General features: G+C 37.3%; 3 protein-coding genes across 3 annotated transcripts; 1 reads left to right on the top strand and 2 right to left on the bottom strand.

Annotated features, from left to right (window-relative positions):
- Window positions 1-4,236: 4,236 nt before the first annotated feature.
- LOC148769740 (MATH domain and coiled-coil domain-containing protein At3g58270-like) lies at window positions 4,237-5,357 on the bottom strand. The gene is made up of 3 exons (XM_088820322.1): window positions 5,152-5,357; window positions 4,918-5,060; window positions 4,237-4,394 (listed from the first exon to the last, which is right to left on the bottom strand). Exons 1-3 carry the CDS (start codon window positions 5,355-5,357, stop codon window positions 4,237-4,239), a joined length of 507 nt encoding a protein of 168 aa, XP_088676448.1.
- A 9,152-nt stretch (window positions 5,358-14,509) lies between these two features.
- Window positions 14,510-16,349, bottom strand: LOC105953882 (ubiquitin C-terminal hydrolase 12). The gene is made up of 5 exons (XM_088820321.1): window positions 16,243-16,349; window positions 15,666-15,835; window positions 15,312-15,585; window positions 15,066-15,214; window positions 14,510-14,676 (listed from the first exon to the last, which is right to left on the bottom strand). Exons 1-5 carry the CDS (start codon window positions 16,347-16,349, stop codon window positions 14,510-14,512), a joined length of 867 nt encoding a protein of 288 aa, XP_088676447.1.
- A 1,490-nt stretch (window positions 16,350-17,839) lies between these two features.
- LOC105953883 (F-box/kelch-repeat protein At3g23880) lies at window positions 17,840-19,266 on the top strand. The gene has a single exon (XM_012977564.2). It carries the CDS (start codon window positions 17,840-17,842, stop codon window positions 18,986-18,988), a length of 1,149 nt encoding a protein of 382 aa, XP_012833018.2. The 3' UTR covers window positions 18,989-19,266.
- The last annotated feature ends 1,609 nt before the right edge of the window (window positions 19,267-20,875 follow it).

Here is a 20,875-nt window from a genome sequence, read left to right as displayed (position 1 = left end):
CTGGTTATTACTTATTTTCGGATTAATTTGCAAAGGAAAGTAATTAAACAACTAAGGAAATAAAATCCCATGCATGCAAAACTAATAACTATGGAAATCTTCGTGTACCATTTGAATCATTGAAATCTTGAAATATTGTTTGAATATCTGATATAGTTTTATGTTTATTTGACCAGGTAAAAAATTAGAAAAAAAAAAAAAAAAAAAAAAATTGAAATGATGTTTACACAATGAAAATTTGATAGGTCATTGAGTAATTTCAATATTTATTAATTTTCATATTTCAGAACCTTGCTTTCTCTAAGACTAGATCTCCCAAGGACCCAAGGAAAAAAATATCTCGAGGCTAATTTTCGATTCATACGATAACAAATTTGAGATAAATTTTATGTTAGAATTTATTTCGTGCATATATAAATTATTTGTGTCAGATTCAGTTTTTCGTTACTGTTGCGTGAAGTGTTGCAACAGTTCGTGAAGCAGTTCGTAAAAACAGAAATAAACGAGACACAAATTTTAATGTGGTTCGGATACAATTGTACCCTACATCCACGGGGACCTGGAAATAAAATTTACTAATTTTTAGTTTTACGAATACAATAATAGGACTTAATCAAAATACAAAGACTCCCTCTTTGTTGACGCCGTTCTTGTATACTACGCTGAATTATAAATCTTCAATTTGCAGCACGTCCCTTGCTCCGCACGGTTGAACTCCCTTCAACGCTGAATTCCTCAGTCGGCGGATCGATCTCCTCCCGAGATCTATTTAAGCCCCTCTCCCGAAGAACCGATCTTCTTTTTATAAAGAAGAAGCAAACTTGTGATACTCCTTGAATCTTGGTGTCTTCACCACAAAGCCTTGAAGCCGGTATATTTTCTATGAAAATCACGTATCACGATGGAACAATAAAAACGAGAGCCAAGAATATTATCTCTGTATATTTTCTCTCGGTAAAAAGATGTTCCAGGCGCAACAATAAAGAGAGCAGAAAAATATAATTTTTCTCTCCAACAAAAGGCGTACAGTATGAGGCGCCGTTCTACTGTATTTATACATCTACGGGTGATAAGAATCCTACAAGGAAAATAGAGTCCATTAGGGTTAGGAAACTCTTAATCACGTAGGAAATAATATTTTCAATACAAGGAAACTCTTTAGAAGAATAATTCATATTATAAATCAATTAATGACAAATTAAAAGAATTAAAAGCTGCAAGGACTCTTCCCTTCTTTAGCTCACGATATATGCAAACTTGTGGCACAAGTTTTATTTAATTCTTGTATAATAGAATCTAATGGATTCTAACAATCTCCCCCTTTGTCGTTTATTGATTATAATCATTTTCTCCCCCTGATTAAAAAACCTGAAAATAAAAACAATCAGATGATAGACGGAAGCAATAAACTAAAGATCATCCTTAGCATTAAAGGAACAACCATCAACAAGAGTGGCATCAACTGCTGCAATAGCAACTGCCACAGTTTCAGCAATTGTTCCAACAACAGTAGCTTCGGCAGGTGGTTCACAACGGAGTCAGCTCCCCCTGCATGAGTTTCTCCCCATGTAAATGATCCTTAGGCAGCTCCTCTTGTAGGTGACTTCATTTTTCCCATTTGCTTACTTGGGTTGGTAGACTTGGAGGGCGGTCGATGACGACGTGGTAAATTATCCTCTCAGCAAATAATGTCAGCATTAGCTCCTCCTTTTATACTCCTGTGAAGACCTAAACCAATTAATGACAATAAACACAATATTAGAAAAAGTGAAATTCCTTCTATTTAAGGATAACTCTTTCATGTGATTAATATGGAGAGATAATTTATTTCTTCTCAAACTATCTAATGAGATAACTAAGGAAAATATGTTCCTCGTATTAATACACATCTGCATAGAATTCCACTTCGTGTTGTGGACTTAGAATCCCACCGAGATTCTAACACTCTCCCCCTTTGGCATTGATTGGTCAGAATATTTACTCCCCCTAAATATATGATACGAGATAAAAGGATATGCGGTAGCAGGAACAACTTCTCTTCACAATGCTCATTATTTGTCCTGTATTTCTGCACTATTCCAGCAACTGTCTGAGGCACTGTCTCAACAGTTGTCTGAACTCCCCCTGCATTCATGCACTGTTCCAGCAACTGTTAGATGCACTGTCGCAACAGTTGTCGGAACTCCCCCTGTGTTCATGCCATCGTTACTGTTCTTTTCTCCCCATTTCTGGGCAATCACCATGCATAGATAAATCAACATGGACTAATGATCTTGATGTGTCGAGCAATCTGTTCAAACACTTAACAAAAAAAATCAAACGTAGAGAGAATTTTGAAAGTAAGTAAGAAGAATCACCATACATGACGAGCACACAAAATCCCAAACTCAATACCACACGATAATTGCAATGCGACAATCAAAAGGATAGTGATATCAAATCCAGCATTAAATAACAAAGAATACAGATTGTGCCAGACTTCATACGAAACGCGGAAATGTGAGTAGTAGGCCCAATAGATCCGGTTGCAACAAAAATCAAATTTAACCGGCACATAAACAAAAATCCCGTCTCTCTCTCCTTTTTTTTTTTTTTTTTTTTTTTTTTTTAAATGCCTAATGCAAGACAAGAAGTAAACATGAGAAATAAATATGAGTGAAGAGACATATGTGAATAGGATACTGCATGGACCAACAAAACATATGGGATTTATCTTCACATTCACGATAAACGCAATCCCCAAAAATCCAACTGCCAATGCAACCAATAAACTTAATAATCCCAAGTCAAACACAAAGATGCTCTTATTAGATAGCGAACACACACGTCTAATGGTAGTTTTTTCCCATGAAAAACAGAGCAATTAAAAGAAACGAGATTATAGTGGTCGTGCAATGTGTAGTTCCTTGGGCTTTCTAATTGAGCCTTGTAGTGAGTGTTCGATCAAGTGGTTTACTGGCTCGACTCAACTAGGCTTCGAACTATTCACTGACCATATATATAATTTATATTGGCCGTGCAATGTGTAGTCCCCTGGGCTTTCTAATTGAGCCTTGTAGCGAGCTTTCGGCCACGTGATTTACTGACTCGACTAAAAAAGGCTTCGAACTATTCACTGACCAAATGGTTGCATATGATTGAGACAAATGTTAATTTTATACTTCGTGTACCTCTAAACTTTGTGGGAGTAGAACTTCACCAATTCCCAAAATGATTACTTAAAAGCCCAATTGTATCCGAACCACATTAAAATTTGTGTCTCGTTTATTTCTGTTTTTACGAACTGCTTCACGAACTGTTGCAACACTTCACGCAACAGTAACGAAAAACTGAATCTGACACAAATAATTTATATCTGCACGAAATAAATTCTAACATTTTATATTTATACGACTCTTAAATTATGTATCTCTCGAATTAACAAAAAAAAAAACAACCAATTATGCCATTTCGGTGTTGTTCAACACGGTACCCGGTATTCAGTTTTTTTGTTTTGTTTTTAAATTCCATGTTGTTTAACATGGAATCCCAAATTGCAGATGGGGATTTCGTGTTGACAAACACGAAATAACCAAAAACAAATTCTTCCAAAAAAAAGAAGAAAAAACCTTATCTGGAAATTAGAATAATCGTTGTCCATTTGGTTTATTGTCACTTCCTAATTAATGAAATCCGAAAAAACGTAACAATTTGATAGATTGAAAAGGAGAGAATTTGTTAAATTTTAGGAGTTTTTGGAATTACTTTGGAACCTATCAAAAGCTCTTCTGCGTCTATCAAGCGGCCCTTCAAAACAACATTCAATTTCCGGCGTGCACAATCACAATTCACAAGTGAGCTATGACTATACGATAATCAATTCTATGTATGGAACCTTAGAGATGAACTTTGTTCACTTTGGAACAAGGGGAACTAAAAGAAGAATCGGGCTAAACACGAGGGACCAAAAGTAATTCTCCCAGTTTCTGTGTTGATGAAAAATTAACAATATATGTTTGTTGTAGGCAAGGGCGTACCCATGTATATGCGTGGGTAGCCCCTTAAAAACATTATTTTTTTGCACGTTGCCCCTTTAAAATGTTATTTTTATTGCACAACCCTTCAAAAATTGGCTTACGTTGCAAAGTGCAACCAAATTAGTATTTTGAATGGGGGAGTATCCTTGTTTTGAATTTTTGTGGGCGAAAGTGCAAAAATAGGAAAATTATAGGGGGTGGGGCGCATTTTGTCCTAATTTCAATATTGAGTAATATCTTCGACAGATGAGATTTCAATATGTAGAAGACAAGAGTCGTTGACAATGAATCCTTTTTTAGGATCGTTCATAGTCGCAAGGTCAACGAACGAAAGCCATCCCCAACCAGTGCTGGTAGATGTAAACCAGTGATCAGTAGCTGCAGGACAAAGAATGTAGGATTCATGAGAGATTACAAAAACACTAATTATATAAATCTTGTTATATGGACGAATGTTTTAAGAAGCACAAATAGACAATTAACAAAAAAATGAAGAGTAGTTAGCGAATTTATATTTATTGGGAAAATTACAGTTTTCACCCTTCAAATTTGAATTTATTTTACATTTGGTCCCCCATGTTCATGAAAAACACATCTAGTCCCTCATGTTTCGAAAATTCAACACTTTTAGTATTTTCCATCAATTTTTCGCTAGTACTAACGGAATCAATCATGTACCCATCACTGCCTTAACTTTCAGACTAACGGTAAATTGACGGAAATGACCAAAAGTGTTAAATTATTGAAACTTGAGAGACCAAATGTGTTTTTTGTGAACATTAGGGACCAAATGTGAAATCGGTACAAACTTTAAAGATGAGAACTATAATTTTACCTATATCTACTATATCCTACAAATGCATCGATGAAATATGCCTCAAATATTTGATCTGTAACTTACTAGTTTGCTTCTCGTGTTCGGAATCTTTAAGTTGATCTTTTATGCATATGGTGAAAGATGCCTTGACAATTTCGGAACCTACATTGTGAAGAAAGATGGAAACATGTTTTCGCCCATTTGCTTTAGGGTTGAGACGAATCATCCTATAAATTTATCAACAAAATTAAATAATCATGTCATAATAAATCAAATATATATATGAGCAAAGTCATTTGTAATAGTAAATTTTTTTACCATTTGTGGCCTCCGGCACTGAATTCGTTAGATTCCCAAACATCTTCCAATTTGGAGAAGTTTGGAATCAACCAATCGCGTTTGTAAGGAATGTCAAAATTCTTCAAACAAAGATATTCAATTACCGCTTCTCTTTTTAGGACGAAAACCTCAGCACCAAACACACAGCTGTCGCGGAATAGATACCCGTTTGATGGATCCGACATAATTTTCTTAGAAATAAAATTAGGCAAGCCCCACTCTGATTTCACTCCTTGGAAACGCCTTGTTCTCCCTTTCCCATGTGACGACTTTTAAATTAGTATTGTTCGTCGTATAAAACACTACTTCGCAAATTTAAATAAACTAATTCATTTATTGGACTAAAACTATAAAGACATGCATCAGATATAAGAAAAATAATTTCGATAAATAAAAATATAAGAAAAATAATACCTAGTGAAGAAAGATAATTGCCGGAATTGTGATTCAAGAGAAATATGCTAAAGACCGCGTTGACCTCCCAATTTGCAGGCAGGGAACTTGTGTCCACCATAGCCAAATATACAGAAATATAGTCTTTTCCAACAATATTGTCGTCTCCATTAGGATAAATTATTAGTCTCCTGTACAAGTTCAAGCATCGTTTAATTACTTATTTATTTTAAAATATAAAAGTTCCACATTTCTTCTATATAAGATGGACAATTACATTATTTTGCCTGAAATTAAGGGAATTCGTAAATTACAGTTTTCACCTATCAAGTTTGCACGAATTTCACATGTGGTCCCTAATGTTTACAAAAAAACATATTTGGTCTCTCAGGCAGTGATGGACACTCATTTGATTTCGTTAGTACTAACGGAAAATTAACGGAAATGACTAAAAGTGTTTAATTTTTGAAACATGAGGGACCAAATGTATTTTTTGTGAAGATAAGGGACCAAATGTGAAAGTGCAAACTTGAGAGATGAAAATTGTAGTTTTCCCGAATATGTAAGCTTTAAATATCATGAAAATAATGAAATAATAAATAAATAAATCCATCAAAGGCTTTAAATTTTAGTAAAGAATGTGCATGTATACCACTTGTATTCACCAGCAGCAAATTCTTTAGTCTCGTATTTGTGAATCCCACACTTGTAGAATGATTCAATCTTGATCAAAAAATTCGCAGGTGAAGCCTCTCTTGTTTCCGTTGGCAATTCTGACAGCAACATAAAGAAATTAGAATTTTATGTACACATATAGATGTTTGTATGTATATAATACAATATTAGCAAAAAGAAAAATTAAATAAATAAATGTTTTGTGAGACGTCATACCATCTGCTGCTTGAGTCACAGACATAGTTGTTCCTTCTTCAACAAATTGCTTGTCTCCTAATCCCTATTATATATTTATCCTTTTGTAGTAGGTGTTTTTTAATTTCAGTACAATGAACTTTGGTTTACTTGCTTTCTATAAAATTCGTGCATAAGGCTTTCTCACTTCCCAAGAACGGCTTTCTAACTTCTAAGGAAGTTATAACTTCCCAAGAACGGTATTAGTGGCGATTTAAGAAAAATATTGGTTTCTAACTTCTAAGGAAGTTATAATTTCCCAAGAATGCGATTTAAGAAAAATATTGCGGGAGCCATCTCACCCCTATGTCACGGACTTGTTCCCTCAACAACGAACTGTGCGGCCTTAGCTCTTTCTCGCCCCTCGCGATAGCTAAGTCAGCCTCTCCCGAATGTGTTGCGAATACTTAAGTGATGGAAACGAAGAAATAAAATTAAGAAGACAAGAGAGTTTGGGTCAAAATTAGCGGGCCGTGACATCCTCCCCGCCAAATTCGGCGACGTCCTCGTTGCCTCGAACAAGTGGAGACGATCTTGAAATTGCCACAAGTCTTCCTTCGCCTCCCACGTTGCCTCGGACTCGGGTAATCCCTTCCATAAGGCTCTAGTAACCCTGCCGGCTGTTTATTCTCCACCTTGTCTTGTTGGCAAACAAGACAAGTCTTCACAGATGCATCGACACCGTCCCGCATGTGAGGCCAAAAGTAGGCCGTCTCGAGCAACGCCATTGTCTTCCTTTGGCCCGGATGCCCCACCCACTTGGTGTCGTGGCATTCTTTTATGAGGTCCTTCCTCAAGCTGCCCCACTTCGGAACGAAGAGTCGCTGCCCTTTCGTGTAGAGTAGGCCATCCTCTACCCAAAATTGTCTCGTCTTGCCCTCCTTGATGAATCGAATTAGCTCCTTGGTCATTGAATCATGTTCGAGCCCTTCTCGGATCATGTCGGCCAAGTTCCCCCTTGTCGAGCTAATCGCTGCGAGTTCGGCCTTTCTACTCAAAGCATCGGCTACAACGTTTTCCTTCGATGGTCGGGTCTTCCCTGTCTCGACCACCTCATTAAGTTGCTTCCGGAGTTCCTCGGGCTTCGGCGGTGACATGCGATAGGGAGCCAAGGCGGGTGGCTTGGCTCCCGGCTCCAACTCGATGGCATGATCCACCTCCGTCCTAGGTGGAAGTTTGTCGGGTAAAGTTAGTGGCATCACGTCTTGGTTGGTCTCCAAGACGGTTCGGATGATCGGTGGCACGTCCTCCTCTTTGTTGACGGGTGGGTTGTCCTCCTTTAAAGCGGCTAAGAATGTTGGCTCCCCCCGTCGAACTCCCTTGGCAACTTGCGTGGCCGACAGTTGCCTTGGTTGTGTGCTTTCTTCCTTAGTGGTGCCGTTGATGGCCGGCACCATGCAAGGTGTCCCCTTCTCTAAGATGCAAACCGAATTGAAACAAGGCATCGGGATAGCCATTACCTTGCGGAAGAAGTCCATGCCTAGTACCACCTTGAAATCATCCATCGGTGCTACCGAAAAATCCACTTGGCCCTTCCAAGTGCCTAAGTGTAGCTCCGGGTCTCGTGCTACATCGTTGAGCGGTTGTGCCTTAGCGTTGACGGCCTTGAGCCAACCGTCTCGTCTGGTCCACCGTAGACCAACCCTCTTGGCCTCGTCCTCGGTGATAAAGTTGTGGGTCGCTCCCGTGTCTACCATCACCTTTGCTGGGGTACCGTTGATGCGGGCCTCCACGTACATCAGCCCCTTGCTTGATGTTGCCGGCATCGGATTAACTTTTAAGGCGTTCAGAAGTTGGAGCGATCCCATATTGCCTAGCCCCTCGTTTGTGCCTTTCTCGGCCTCTTGTTGTAAGAGTGCCGACAATGACCCCATCTTGGGACATTGACTCATCGCGTGCGGCCCCTTGCACACGAAGCATCCTCCCTTAGGCACAAACGACCTCTTCTTCTCTTCAAGTTGTTGGTGTGAGGATGGCTTGTCTCCTCCCCTCGAGGTTGACGCTCGCCTTGGGTCACGGTTATCTCGATGGTCCCTACCATGATCGTCCCGTCTCTCTCCTCCGCCTTTAGTTGGGTTCCACTTCTCTTTTCGCAACGGCTCTCTCAGTTGATACTCGGTTAAAGACTCGGCGGCGACAATAGCTTCATCGACGGATTTGATGTCTCGTCGGTGGATTTCTTGCTTGGCCCAGACTTGTAACCCATCGGTGAAGTGGAAAAGAAGGTCCTCCTCGGAGAGGTTGGGAATTTGAAGGGTGAGGGTGGTGAACTCCTTCACGTACTCGCGGATTGAACTTCGTTGCTTGAGTTCCCTCAACTTCCTTCGAGCCTCATAGACGACGTTCTCCGGGTAGAAGTGTCGCTTGAGTTCCCTCTTGAACTCTTCCCAAGTATCTATTCGGCAAATGCCTTTCTCGATATCGGCGTGCTTTCTACGCCACCATAACATTGCCGTATCGGAAAGGTAAAGGGAAGCAGTTCTTACCTTAGTCGTCTCGTCGACTAGACCGATACCCTCGAAATATTGCTCCATCCTCCATAGAAAGTTCTCAACTTCCTTGGCGTCCCTTACGCCGTTGAATCCCGTTGGCTTCGGGCAGTCCACCCTTGGACTCGAAGTAACACCAACGCTACCGTTAGCGGCGGCCTTTTTGCACAAGGCCAAGTCGTCGCGCATCCCCTCGATGCTCTCTTGGAGGGATTGGATGATAGCATCCAATCGATCCAACTGTTCCTCCCGCAACGTCTCATTGTCCCAAAACAAATCGAGTTACTCGGCGACGTGATTCTCCAACACCTCTGTATCGTGCTCGAGCTTCTCGAATCGTTCGCTAAGCTCCGCTATGGCGACGTTATTCTCGAGCCTCTCGAGTCTTTCGCCATGATCCGTTAGCACGGCCTCATTAACGGTACTCTCCCCACGAGCCTTGTTGTGGTCCCTCTTCTTCTTGTTGTTTACTTGGGCCTCCCTGCCACGTCCCTTGGTTACGTACGAAATATCTTCAACGTTCGCCATCGTTGAGAATTCGATCAGCACAAAGCCCTTAGCCGGGCTCTAATACCACTTGTCACGGACTTGTTCCGTCAACAACGAACCGTGCGGCCTTAGCTCCTTCTCGCCCCTCGCGATAGCTAAGTCAGCCTCTCCCGAATGTGTTGCGAATACTTAAGTGATGGAAACGAAGAAAGAAAATTAAGAAGACAAGAGAGTTTGTACGAAAGTACTGCCTGAGTGCTTATTGTATTCCTTGAGTTTTTGTTGGATGATTAAAAATGAGGACCCTACCTCTATTTATACAAGACCACCTCCTCAATGGACGGTGGAGATCGATATGATCTAACGGTTGGGAGTAGAACACTCCAAAGAATCCCTAAAATGTCTCTACCTACCACCACCTACCTCTACCTACCTCTATACATTTGGGCCAACTTGGGCCTAACCCTATTTGGGCTAAGTCTTGGTCTTCCTAACCTCCCCAACCCAAGGGAAACTGGCAAGGGGTTGCGTCAAAATTAGCGGGCCGTGACACCTAGCTCTATATTGTCTCCACGACTTACTGAAGCTAATAGTCCGTTAGAACTCTGCCGGAATAACGTATCCAATGCATTATCCCGTTAGAGTTTCTAACAATGTTTCAGGGGTTATTGTAATTATCGATACGACACGGACCTTAAAGTTATTTTAGCATACCTCAGGGGTGTACGTGAATTTACCTTATAAATATGCTTTATAAACATGGGTAAATTACAACCACCCCTGATGTATGGTCAATTTACTGAAAAACTCTTCTTGTTTGGATAATTACATCTACCCCTCAACTATGATTTTTTCTTATACCTCCACCTTTATGATGTCAAATTCAGTATATGAAAAATGGAATAGGAGAAAGAGAGAAATAATAATACGTAATAGAGAAACCCCCATTGTATTATGGGTTGATTTACATGGAATATATATAGAGAAATAATACGAGGTAATAGAGTTTGACTAGGTAACTAAATCCTAATTACTAATGTTAGCAAGGGATTGTCCAGTCTTCACGTCCGTCACGTTTCGACTGCGGGGGCGTGTTAGAGAATATTATATTATAGAACTCTTGTAATATTAGGATTCTAGTATGATTCGGTTACCTAGATTAGTTAGGATTTAGTTACCTAGTCAAACTCTATTACCTTGCAATATTTCTCTATATATATTCATGTAAATAAACCCATAACATAATGGGGGTTTCTATTATATTACGTATTATTATTTCTCTCTTTCTCCGATTCTATTCTTCCTATATGGTATCAGAGCACCAGGTTTAGGTTTTTTTTAACCTAGCCGCCATGGAACTTCTCTTCTCCATGTCGATGAAAACCTAGCCGCCTTCCTTCTCCATGGCGGCGACCACCCAATTTTCTCTCTCCCCCGGTGGTGGTACTCTTAATATCTTTCTTCTCTTTCTTTCTATGAACACCACCCGAATTTTCTCCCTCCCCCGATGGTGCATCTTCTCTATCTCTCTTCTTCTTCTTCTTCTTTTTCTTCTCCATGGACTAAAACCTAGCCGCCGCTTCTTTTCTTCTCCATGGCCGGCGACCACCAAACCGAATTTTCTCCCTCTCTCGGTGGTGTATCTTCTCTATCTTTTTCTTCTTCGTCTTCTCCATGGCCTAAAACCTAGCCGCTGCATCTCTTCTTCTCCATGGCCGGCGACCCCTCTCATATCTTCTCCCTCTCTCTCTCTCTCGATTCATACATACAAAAAAAAAAAAAAAAAAAAAATATCTCCACTGTTATTATTATTATTTTTTTTTCTATTAATTTGGCAGATATTTTCACCAATGATTTCACTACTGTTGGATTTCGTGGTTTTCTGTCCAGTCATCACATTTGAAGTTTCCAGTCTTCACGTTTGAAGCTTATTCGTTTTGAAGTTTATTCGTTCCGACTGTGGGAGCATGTTAGCAAGGGATTGTCCAGTCTTCATGTTCGTCACGTTTCGACTGCGGGGGCGTGTCAGAGAATATTATATTATAGAACTCTTGTAATATTAGGATTCTAGTATGATTCGGTTACCTAGATTAGTTAGGATTTAGTTACCTAGTCAAACTCTATTACCTTGCAATATTTCTCTATATATATTCATGTAAATCAACCCATAACATAATGGGGGTTTCTATTATATTACGTATTATTATTTCTCTCTTTCTCCGATTCTATTCTTCCTATAACTAATGTAGGTAATCAAATCATAATAGAATCCTAATATTCTATAATATCTAATAATATAATATACTCTAACACGCCCCCGCAGTCGAAACGTGACGAACGTGAAGACTGGACAATCACTTGCTAGCACGCTCCCGCAGTCGGAACTATTGGAGATATTAATATTAAATGATATATTTCACTAACAGCTTAAGCTTTTGGTTGAGATGGTCATTCAACATGGTATCAGAGCCAGGCCAAATGAAAGGTCATGAGTTCGAATCCCACAGCCACCCATTTAAAAAATATTTCAAGTGCAAGGCTTCAAATGTAATTCACCTGCACTTGAGGGGGCGTATTGGAGATATTAATATTAAATGATACATTTCACTAATAGCTTAACCTTTTGGTTGAGATGGTCATTCAACAAGAACGAATAAACTTCGAAAGTGAAGACTGGACAAAAACAGCGAAACACAACGCTAGAGAGCAAATTTTTATTATTATTATTATTATTATTATTATTATTATTATTATTATTATTATTATTATTATTATTATTATTATTATTATTATTATTATTATTTTTGTTGTGTATGATTCGAGAGAGATTGAGAGAAGATATGAGAGGGGAAGAATAACAATTAAAAGAATGGTAGAGAAAAAAAAAAGATTTGAGAATAACCGACTAGGAAGAAGAAGATGTCGGAAAAGAATATAGATTGGAAGAAAATAGTACCACCACCGAAGGGAGATCGTTGGTTTGGTGGTCGCCGGCCATGGAGAAGAAGAGAGGCGGCGGCTAGGTTTTAGGCCATGGAGAAGAAAAAGAAGAAGAACGGAAACGATAGAGAACCACCGGGTGAGGGAGAAAATTCGGGTGGTGTTCATGGAAAAGATAGAAAAAGAAAAAAATATTAGAGTACCACCACCGGGGAGGGAGAAAATCGGGTGGTCACCGCCATGAAGAAGAAAGGCGGCTAGGTTTTCACCGCTATGGAGAAGAGAGGCGGCTAAATTAAAAAACCTAAACCTGGTGCTCTGATACCATATAGGAAGAATAGAATAAGAGAAAGAGAGAAATAATAATACGTAATAGAAACCCCCATTGTATTATGGGTTGATTTACATGGAATATATATAGAGAAATAATACGAGGTAATAGAGTTTGACTAGGTAACTAAATCCTAACTAATGTAGGTAATCAAATCATAATCGAATCTTAATATTCTATAATATCTAATAATATAATATACTCTAACATTCAGCATAAACATCTTGATTTCGTGGAATGTGTTCTAGTTTGTACTCGTTTTGTACAAAAATACAGTTTCTGATGCACCACAATCTGATATATACAAGCCAAAAAACACATATTGTGATTATGTTGCTTCAAAATATGGAGCTCGAGTGGGATAAAACGGGTACAAAAGTGATAAGATTCCATATAATCTCGAAGATTCCACTAAATTTGAAACCACAAGGGTGAACGTGTAAGAAGATTTATAGTTGAGGGGTGGTTGTAATTACCGAAACAGACGGGGGTTTTCGTAATTTGACCATACCTCTGGTGGTGGTTGTAATTTACCCTATAAACATCTATAAGTTTTTATTTATCTATAAATTCTTTTTATATATTTTCATAAACATATTCAAAATAAAATTTGCTTTCAACTATCAATTTGTAATTGATCATTAAATCGTGTAAACAATTAGGAAAACAACAAAAATGTTTGAAAATTTGCTATTCAAACATATTTCTAACCTTTTAAAAATTGCAAAATGACCCACAAGTCTAGCTGGTGTCCTCGAGTGTCCGACACGAAACATGTCCGAAACACGAAAACATTAAGAAGTTCAAGTTGAAGTTTCCGTAAGTATACATATATTAAATAAACCAAGATAAATAGCTCATGTTTTCACAATCTCGGACTGTTATGAGAAATAATTTGGCAAACTAAAATCCAAGAAAAAAAAAATCATCATTCAATCATATACACTTTATATAACCTTTTTTAATCATATAATACCGGTCGTTGTTCTAAGGCTTGCCTCCCTTATTCACCAATTACCATCGTCAAGTACAAGTGAGAATAAACTTTCTGTGTAGACATGCGCTTCACGAGCACGGTCGTGGAGAGAAAAGAGAGCGGCGGCGGTAAAGAGAAAGAGAGAGGGGAGGTAGTGGCTGTTGAGAAATAAAATAAAAATAAAAACAGAAGCAGCGGAGGGAGATGGGGAGGAAAGACTCTTTAATGGGATAACAATGTTAAATGGTTTGAGCAAGGATATTGTAGTGACATTGCATTATTTAAAGGGGCAATATGGCAAACCCCTGAGTTATGGTCAAATTACAAATCCATCTCATGTTTGGGTAATTATAGTCATCCCTCAACTATTTATTATCTTACCAATAAACCCCTCAGGAGGTAAATTTAGGGATGTTAAATCGGTAAAATCGAACCGAAATTTCGATACGCCAACATTTCATACCGTTTACCGAATTGAATATACGATTTGATTCAGTAAATAACTGAATTACATAATTTTATGTAAAAAAAATTTAAAAGGAGGGTGTGGTTTTAATTACCCAAACAAGAGGATTTTTTTTCGTAATTTGGAGGGGATGACCGTAATTTGGCCTGAGTTAAAGTAATTAAAAAATGCTTTAGATTAATCTTAAAATTAGAAAAATAAAAAAAATTGGGCTCATCTTAATTGCAAATGTATAAAGAGACCACTTTGTCAAATAACCCGTAAATTATTGGCATCATCAAAATAACATTTCCTTAAACAGCCATGAGGCTTAGTTGAACAGCAATACATGATGAGGGAGATCATCATTTCGCAAGGGCTTGGACTGATATTTCAATATTTAGAAGACAAGAATCGTTCACAACAAGTCCTTTCTTAGGATCGTTAATAGTACCGAGCTCAATGAATGTAGGCCATCCCCATGCTTGTTGGGAAGAATACCAGCTAGTGCCGCCGGAAAACCAGTTAGTACCTGCAAAGACAAAAATGTAGTGTATTTATGAGAGAGAGTGAGAGAGATTAACATTTCTGCATTCCTATCTTAAATATTTCCTTATTTGCTTTCAGTTTAGCGATACAAGTTATTTAAGATATTAATATTAAATGATACATTTCACTAATAGATTAACTTCTTGATTGGCATGGTCATTCAACATGGTATCAGAACAAGACCAAATGAAATGTCCTGAGTTCGAATCTCACCTATTTCAAGCAAGGGGCTTCAAATTAAATTCGCTTGCACTTTTGAGGGGCGTATTGGAGATATTAATATTAAATGTGACATTTCACTAATAGCTTAAATACAACTTTGAAAAACTCTGAAATACAACATAGAATATATCTTTGATGTTGTGGACTTACCAGTTCTTGTCTCTGGTTCATCATTAACCTGGTTTTTGATACATATGGTATAACACGCTTCCACTCTTTCATAACCGAGATAGTCCAAAAAGATGGAGACATGGCTGCCAGTTCCTTCTCCATTTCCTCTCGGGTAAAGACTAATATTCCTAATATTTATCACCGAGTTAAAAATTATGTCAAAGTACTAAACCGGTTATGGGTACGTACATGCTTATAGTATTAAAACTCAAAAATGAATTATACCATTTGTGGTCGTCAACAATGAATTCTTCAGATTGCCAAACATCCCCCAGTTGAGAGAAGTTTGAAATCGTCCAATCACGCTTATAAAGAAAAACGTCTTTCTTCATTGACAGATATTCGGTGACTGCTTCTCTTTTGATGACGAAAACCTCAGCACCAAACACACATGTGTCATTAACGAGGTACCCGTTTGATTGGTCCAAGAGAATCTTCTTAGAGATAAACTTGGACAAGCCCCATTGGGACTTCATTCCTAGGAAACTTCTTCTTACTCCTGTCGAATGGAATATTAAGTACTATAGGACTAATATGCATTGTGGCATAGAAGATCATAAGGGAGAATAAAAAATATACCTAGCGAGGAAAGATAATTTCCCGAGATCTGATTAAAGATAGAGATGCTGAAGAGAGCATTGACCTCCCAATTTGCAGGCAAAGAACTTGTGTCCGCCATAGCCAAGTTTACAGATACATACTCACAATCTTTGTCGTTGTCGTCGCCATTAGGATTGATTATTAGTCGCCTGTACAAGTTCAAAAATTGTTCACTATACAAACTTTTTTTAGGGCAAATTGCACATCACCCCCTGTAGATTTATAATTTTTGCATTTTACCCCCTCAAAATGTTATTCTTGTTGCACATTGCTCCGATAGCACAAAATTCCGATGGAATATTCATCGGAATTGAGTATTTTTGTTGCACGTTGTCCCTTTAAATATTTTTTTTTGTTACACAGTGCTCCTTAAACACTACTTTTTTGCACGTTAAAGTGCTCTCTAAAAATTGGCTTCTGAGGCAAAGTGCAACCAAAATAATATTTCGAAAGGGCAGCATCCATTTTTTAAATTTCCATTTTTGTCCCTTTTCTTTTATCGTTCAAAAGTTAAACAAGTTATTTAAATTAACCAAAAAGGGAAGAACATACATACCAATCGTATCCTCCAGCAGCAAATTTTTTGGTCTCGTAGCTGTCAAGCAAGGAGAAGGATTCAATCTTGATTAAAAAATGTGCAGGTGGTATTTCTCTTGTTTCCATGGTGCAAGCAACCGACTTGTAAAATAAATTATTGATTCTTCGACTTAGTTGATTTAAAGAAGAAAAAGAAAAACAAAAAGAAAACAAAAGAAAAATGAAAAGACAAATAAACTTTGATTACATTCATTGGAAACTAAAGTTGATAAGGCTTTCTCAGTTCCCAAGAGTGCTATTATATTAGATTCATGGAAGTTCTATGGTTACTGATCGATACAACAGTTGTAATTGTTTTAATTGAAAAAATAAAAAATTGAATGGACAACGTACCAAACACCCCTTAACTTCAAAATTTTGCTATCGTAAATGGCCGTAGCAAATACTTTTTTGCACGGTGAATTCTAGCATTTACTACGACTCCAAGGCACGGTGAATTCTAGCATTTACTACGACTCCAAGGCTATTTCATAGTAAAAGGTACCTTTTGTTACGACTTTTTACCGTAGCAAAAAAAAATCGTAGTAAAACGCCATTTTTCTACCAGGGGTTGTAATTTGCTTTATAAATATCGAAGTTAACCATAACAAAACTCTATTATTCCAGAGTTACCTACCTATATACAGTTAAACCTCTGTAAATTAATACAGTCGAGACCAACCAAATTATATTAATTTAGCGAAACATTAATTTAGGGTTAATCTAAAAAATGTCCATAACAAGGGCACTTAATTAAAAGAGGGACATCCAAACTTTTTTCAAAATATATTTAAAAAAAAAAGTTTAACGCAGTCGGTCTGCCATGGCAAAAAATAATTTCATGAAAAAAAATTCAAAAAATATAAAATAAAAAAAAGTCAAAATCGGATTTTTGGTGGCAAAATTTGTGTAATTGCAGTTTAAGTAGGGCTTACAAATTACAATTATGAATCAAGTTCGTAAGATGTAATTTTGTCATAAATATATTGTATTGATATTTTGAGTTTGTGAATCAAATATTTCGATATTTGCAATTAGCAGCTTCCCAAAAATTAATAAATGATCAGCCACACATGTTATTATATATAAAAGAAAAAAAACATTAGGTAACCCTAAAAAATCCTAATGGTATTTCTTTAATTATTTATTTGTAATATTTTTTCTCTATTAATTTTCAACAATTATCAATCTCTTATTTTTCATCAATATATCTCAAATCTTAAGAGATAAAATAGAAATTCGATTTGTTAAATCTAAATCTATATATTTGGATTATAAATCTTAATATGTAAAATTTAAACAAACTAATGTTATATAAAATATGAATAATACTACATTATTAAATTTTACTATGTTCGTCTACAATATTTTATTATTATGTATGAAATAATATCCGGTGCATAGCACGGGAAAGATTGCTAGTTATCTTAAATAAATAGAAAATGAACAAATCTAGGGGCTTGGACGTAAATAATAATTCGTGGACTCTGAATCTTTGAATAACTACAAAAACCTAGTCTGCCTTTTGCTCGTACGCCAATAACCTCAAAAATTTCAACCCACAGCTGCTACTGCAAATGGAGAGCGAAAAAATTCCAGAAGAAATCACCATCGAAATTCTGTCGAAACTCCCGGTAAAATCCTTCTTGAGATTCAAGTGCGTTTGCAAATCATGGCATTCATTAATCTCCACCAAACACTTCATCAAAACTTACCTAAAAAACTCAACGAATAACGACACTCTCGACGACAGCACCATGATCATCGCAGCCCCTTCGAGAGTTTCGGGATCTCGTGGGGGAGTAAAGGCCTGCTCTTTGTTCTCGTTGCTCACCGAGCCGGTTACTCGCGGATTACCTCTCGATTTTCCGATTAACCCTTCTAGAGATTTACTTATTGTTGGTTCTTGCAATGGTTTGGTCTGCGTTCTTATGGTGAAGGAATGCCGGTTTTTCTTGTGGAACCCTAAGAAAAGTGAGTGTAAGGAATTGCCCGATTTCTTCGCGGGAGTGGATCACACGAGCAGAGGTCAGTGGTTTATCGGTAGACACGGCTTTGCGTTTGACGAGAATAGCGGTGATTACAAGATTTACATTGTTTTTCGTCTGATTCTGAATTCGATTCCTGCTATATCCGTTGCAAGAATGTATAGTTTGAAGGCCGATTCGTGGGGAGAACCTGTGCCCGTTGTGGATGGATCTAAGTTTGAGGCAGGGAAGTTTGTGAGTGGGAAACTTCACTGGAGAAGCGATTTACGAACGAAATCGAAATGGAAGATTGTTTGCTTGGAGTTGAAGAGTGTAACGTTTGGAACCGTTGAGCAGCCGAGTTGTTTGTACAATTACTTCAGCCCGGGATTGGGAGTTCTGAAAGGATCTCTTTGCTTGTATTTTGACTATCCTCATAATATGGATGTCGGGTTCGATATCTGGATTTGGAAAAAGTACGGGGTGGAAGATTCTTGGGCTAGGTTGTTGACTATTCCTTATGAGTCCGTTTCTTGGGGGCCTTCGTATTCGACATTAATGCATGATGACATAATCCCGTTGATTGTTTTGCCAAACGACGAGGTTTTGTTTACAATCGAGTCCGATTTTTTCATTTACAATCCGAACGATGATTGGGGTAGGAAACTGGACACCGTTGACTTTGACCTCAAAAGTGCTCGTGCTTGTGAAGCACATGTCTACACAGAAAGTTTAGTCTCGCTCGCTCGCCGTACTTGACGGTGGTGATTGATTTAGTGATGATTTATTGTTTTCTCGTTTTATTGGAGTATGATATTTAGTGATGATTTATTGGCATAGTTGTTTCTACTTATATCTCGTACAATTCGATTGATTAGAAAGATTGGTCATGATTAATTAAATAACTGGATCTTACTTTGTGTTTAGTTAGTCGAATTATTTTTCGTATGAGCCCGAGCGATTGTGAAAATATGAGCTATTATCTTGGTTTATTTAATATATATTATCTTAGGCGAAAATACCGAAAACTCTCGATTAGAGAATTTTACATCCAAAAAATCCCGAAAGAAATTTTCAGTCCAAAAAGTCTTATTCGCAAAACATTCATACGAATTCGTCCAAGCACTCAACTTTTAGGTAATTCTGAAGGAGTGAAGGCATATATTGTTATATTATATGCATAAATGATCAGATTTATTCTTTGAGTTTCAGATTATGAGTACTATTGTCAATATCAATTTATTATGTAATTTCAGAATTTTTATTAATGAAACACATTCATTGAGCTTGAGACTGTTAATGATCCAAAAAAAGGATTCATTGTGAATGTTATCCTTGTTGTACAACAAAAATTCAATGGATTATTAACCAGAATTGAGTGTTTTTTCGTTGCACATTGTCCTTTAAAAACATTATTTTTCTGCACATTGCCCGTTTAAAAATGCAATTTTTGTAGCACAATGCTCACCGAAAATTTACTTTTTGAGCAAAGTGCAACTAAAACAATATTTCGAGGGGCTGTTATCCCCTTTCTGAATTTTAAGGTGGAAAGTGCGAAAATGAAAAAAATTATAGGGGGTGAAGTGTATTTTGTCCAAAAACAATTCGGAGGGCGCTGCCCCTGAATCCCTGTAAACTTTCCGTTAATCCACGGTCCCCCTATGAAATGTTCCTGGCCCCGCCTCTCCCTTATCAAGCAGTTCTAAACCAAGCATTATGGTTGTTTAAGAAAATTTTATTTTGACGATGCCAGTAATTTATTCAGTTGTACTACCTTGTTAAAATAATATGCTTTTCCGGTCCCAACTCGAAGACAATGTGTTAAAAAATATTTCGTTAAATTAATGGGCGAATGGTAGAAAGGTCCATCACAAGGGACTTAAATGCACATTGGTCCAAAAAAAAATAGTTTTTTAAATAAACTCATCCCAATGTCTTTAGTCTAAAATATCCTCCATAATATAATTCTTATCAATTACATCATTTATGCTCTAACTTCCTTAATATTACACATTGACCCTGGATTTAAACAAATATATCACATTAACCCTCAAAATAATAATTTTTTGAAAAAATATTTTTTTTTTAAGAAAATAATTTTTTTTCTGAGATTGTTTTTTTCCTGCCAGATTCCGACGTTGACTTTTTTTTTTAAATTTTGTTTTTTCTTAGAAAAAAAATATTTTAATCAATATTACTTTCTTGACTGCTAAATTCACTACAACAAAAATTATCTATTACGACATTTTGTTAGGGACACTATTTTATAAGCGTCCCAAATATAGACTATTAGGACATTTGATAAGTTGTATCTAATTACCAAGGGATTATTTGACAAAACTCCCTCATATGCATTGTCCAATTAAGGTGAGTCCATATTTTTTTTCTCTTTTTAAGAAAAGTCCAAAAAATTATTAATCACCATAAATAATATAATTTAATTATTTTAATACCATTATACCCTTCACCCTATATTCATTCCACGATCTTCTTTTTATCTTTCGTTTTCTCTCTTCACTTTTCTGCCTCACCCCTGCAAATTCTCTTTTCGCTTCTTTTTCTCTTCACGATCTCTTTCTCTTTCTTGCTTCTTTTTCTTTTTTTCTCTTCACCGCTCACCCCTGCAAAAATTCTCTTCTAATCGTT

The sequence above is a fragment of the Erythranthe guttata genome, chromosome 7, assembly GCF_056151865.1.
Source record: "Erythranthe guttata isolate IM_541 chromosome 7, IM_541, whole genome shotgun sequence".
NCBI classification, from domain to species: domain Eukaryota; kingdom Viridiplantae; phylum Streptophyta; class Magnoliopsida; order Lamiales; family Phrymaceae; genus Erythranthe; species Erythranthe guttata.
The sequence above is the reverse complement of the archived record's forward strand: the minus strand, read 5'-3'. Positions and strand labels throughout refer to the sequence as shown.

Excerpts from the sequence above, each read along its gene's own strand:
- LOC105953882 (XM_088820321.1), bottom strand. The coding sequence starts at position 16,349 with ATGGAAACAAGAGAAATACCACCTGCACATTTTTTAATCAAGATTGAA. Across the intron at positions 15,215-15,311 it reads ATTGTTGACGACCACAAATG|GAATATTAGTCTTTACCCGA; the intron begins GTATAATTCATT and ends GATAAATATTAG. Across the intron at positions 14,677-15,065 it reads TGAACCAGAGACAAGAACTG|GTACTAACTGGTTTTCCGGC; the intron begins GTAAGTCCACAA and ends TTGTCTTTGCAG.
- LOC148769740 (XM_088820322.1), bottom strand. The coding sequence starts at position 5,357 with ATGTCGGATCCATCAAACGGGTATCTATTCCGCGACAGCTGTGTGTTT. Across the intron at positions 5,061-5,151 it reads AGTGCCGGAGGCCACAAATG|GATGATTCGTCTCAACCCTA; the intron begins GTAAAAAAATTT and ends ATAAATTTATAG. Across the intron at positions 4,395-4,917 it reads CGAACACGAGAAGCAAACTA|CTACTGATCACTGGTTTACA; the intron begins GTAAGTTACAGA and ends TTTGTCCTGCAG.
- LOC105953883 (XM_012977564.2), top strand. The coding sequence starts at position 17,840 with ATGGAGAGCGAAAAAATTCCAGAAGAAATCACCATCGAAATTCTGTCG.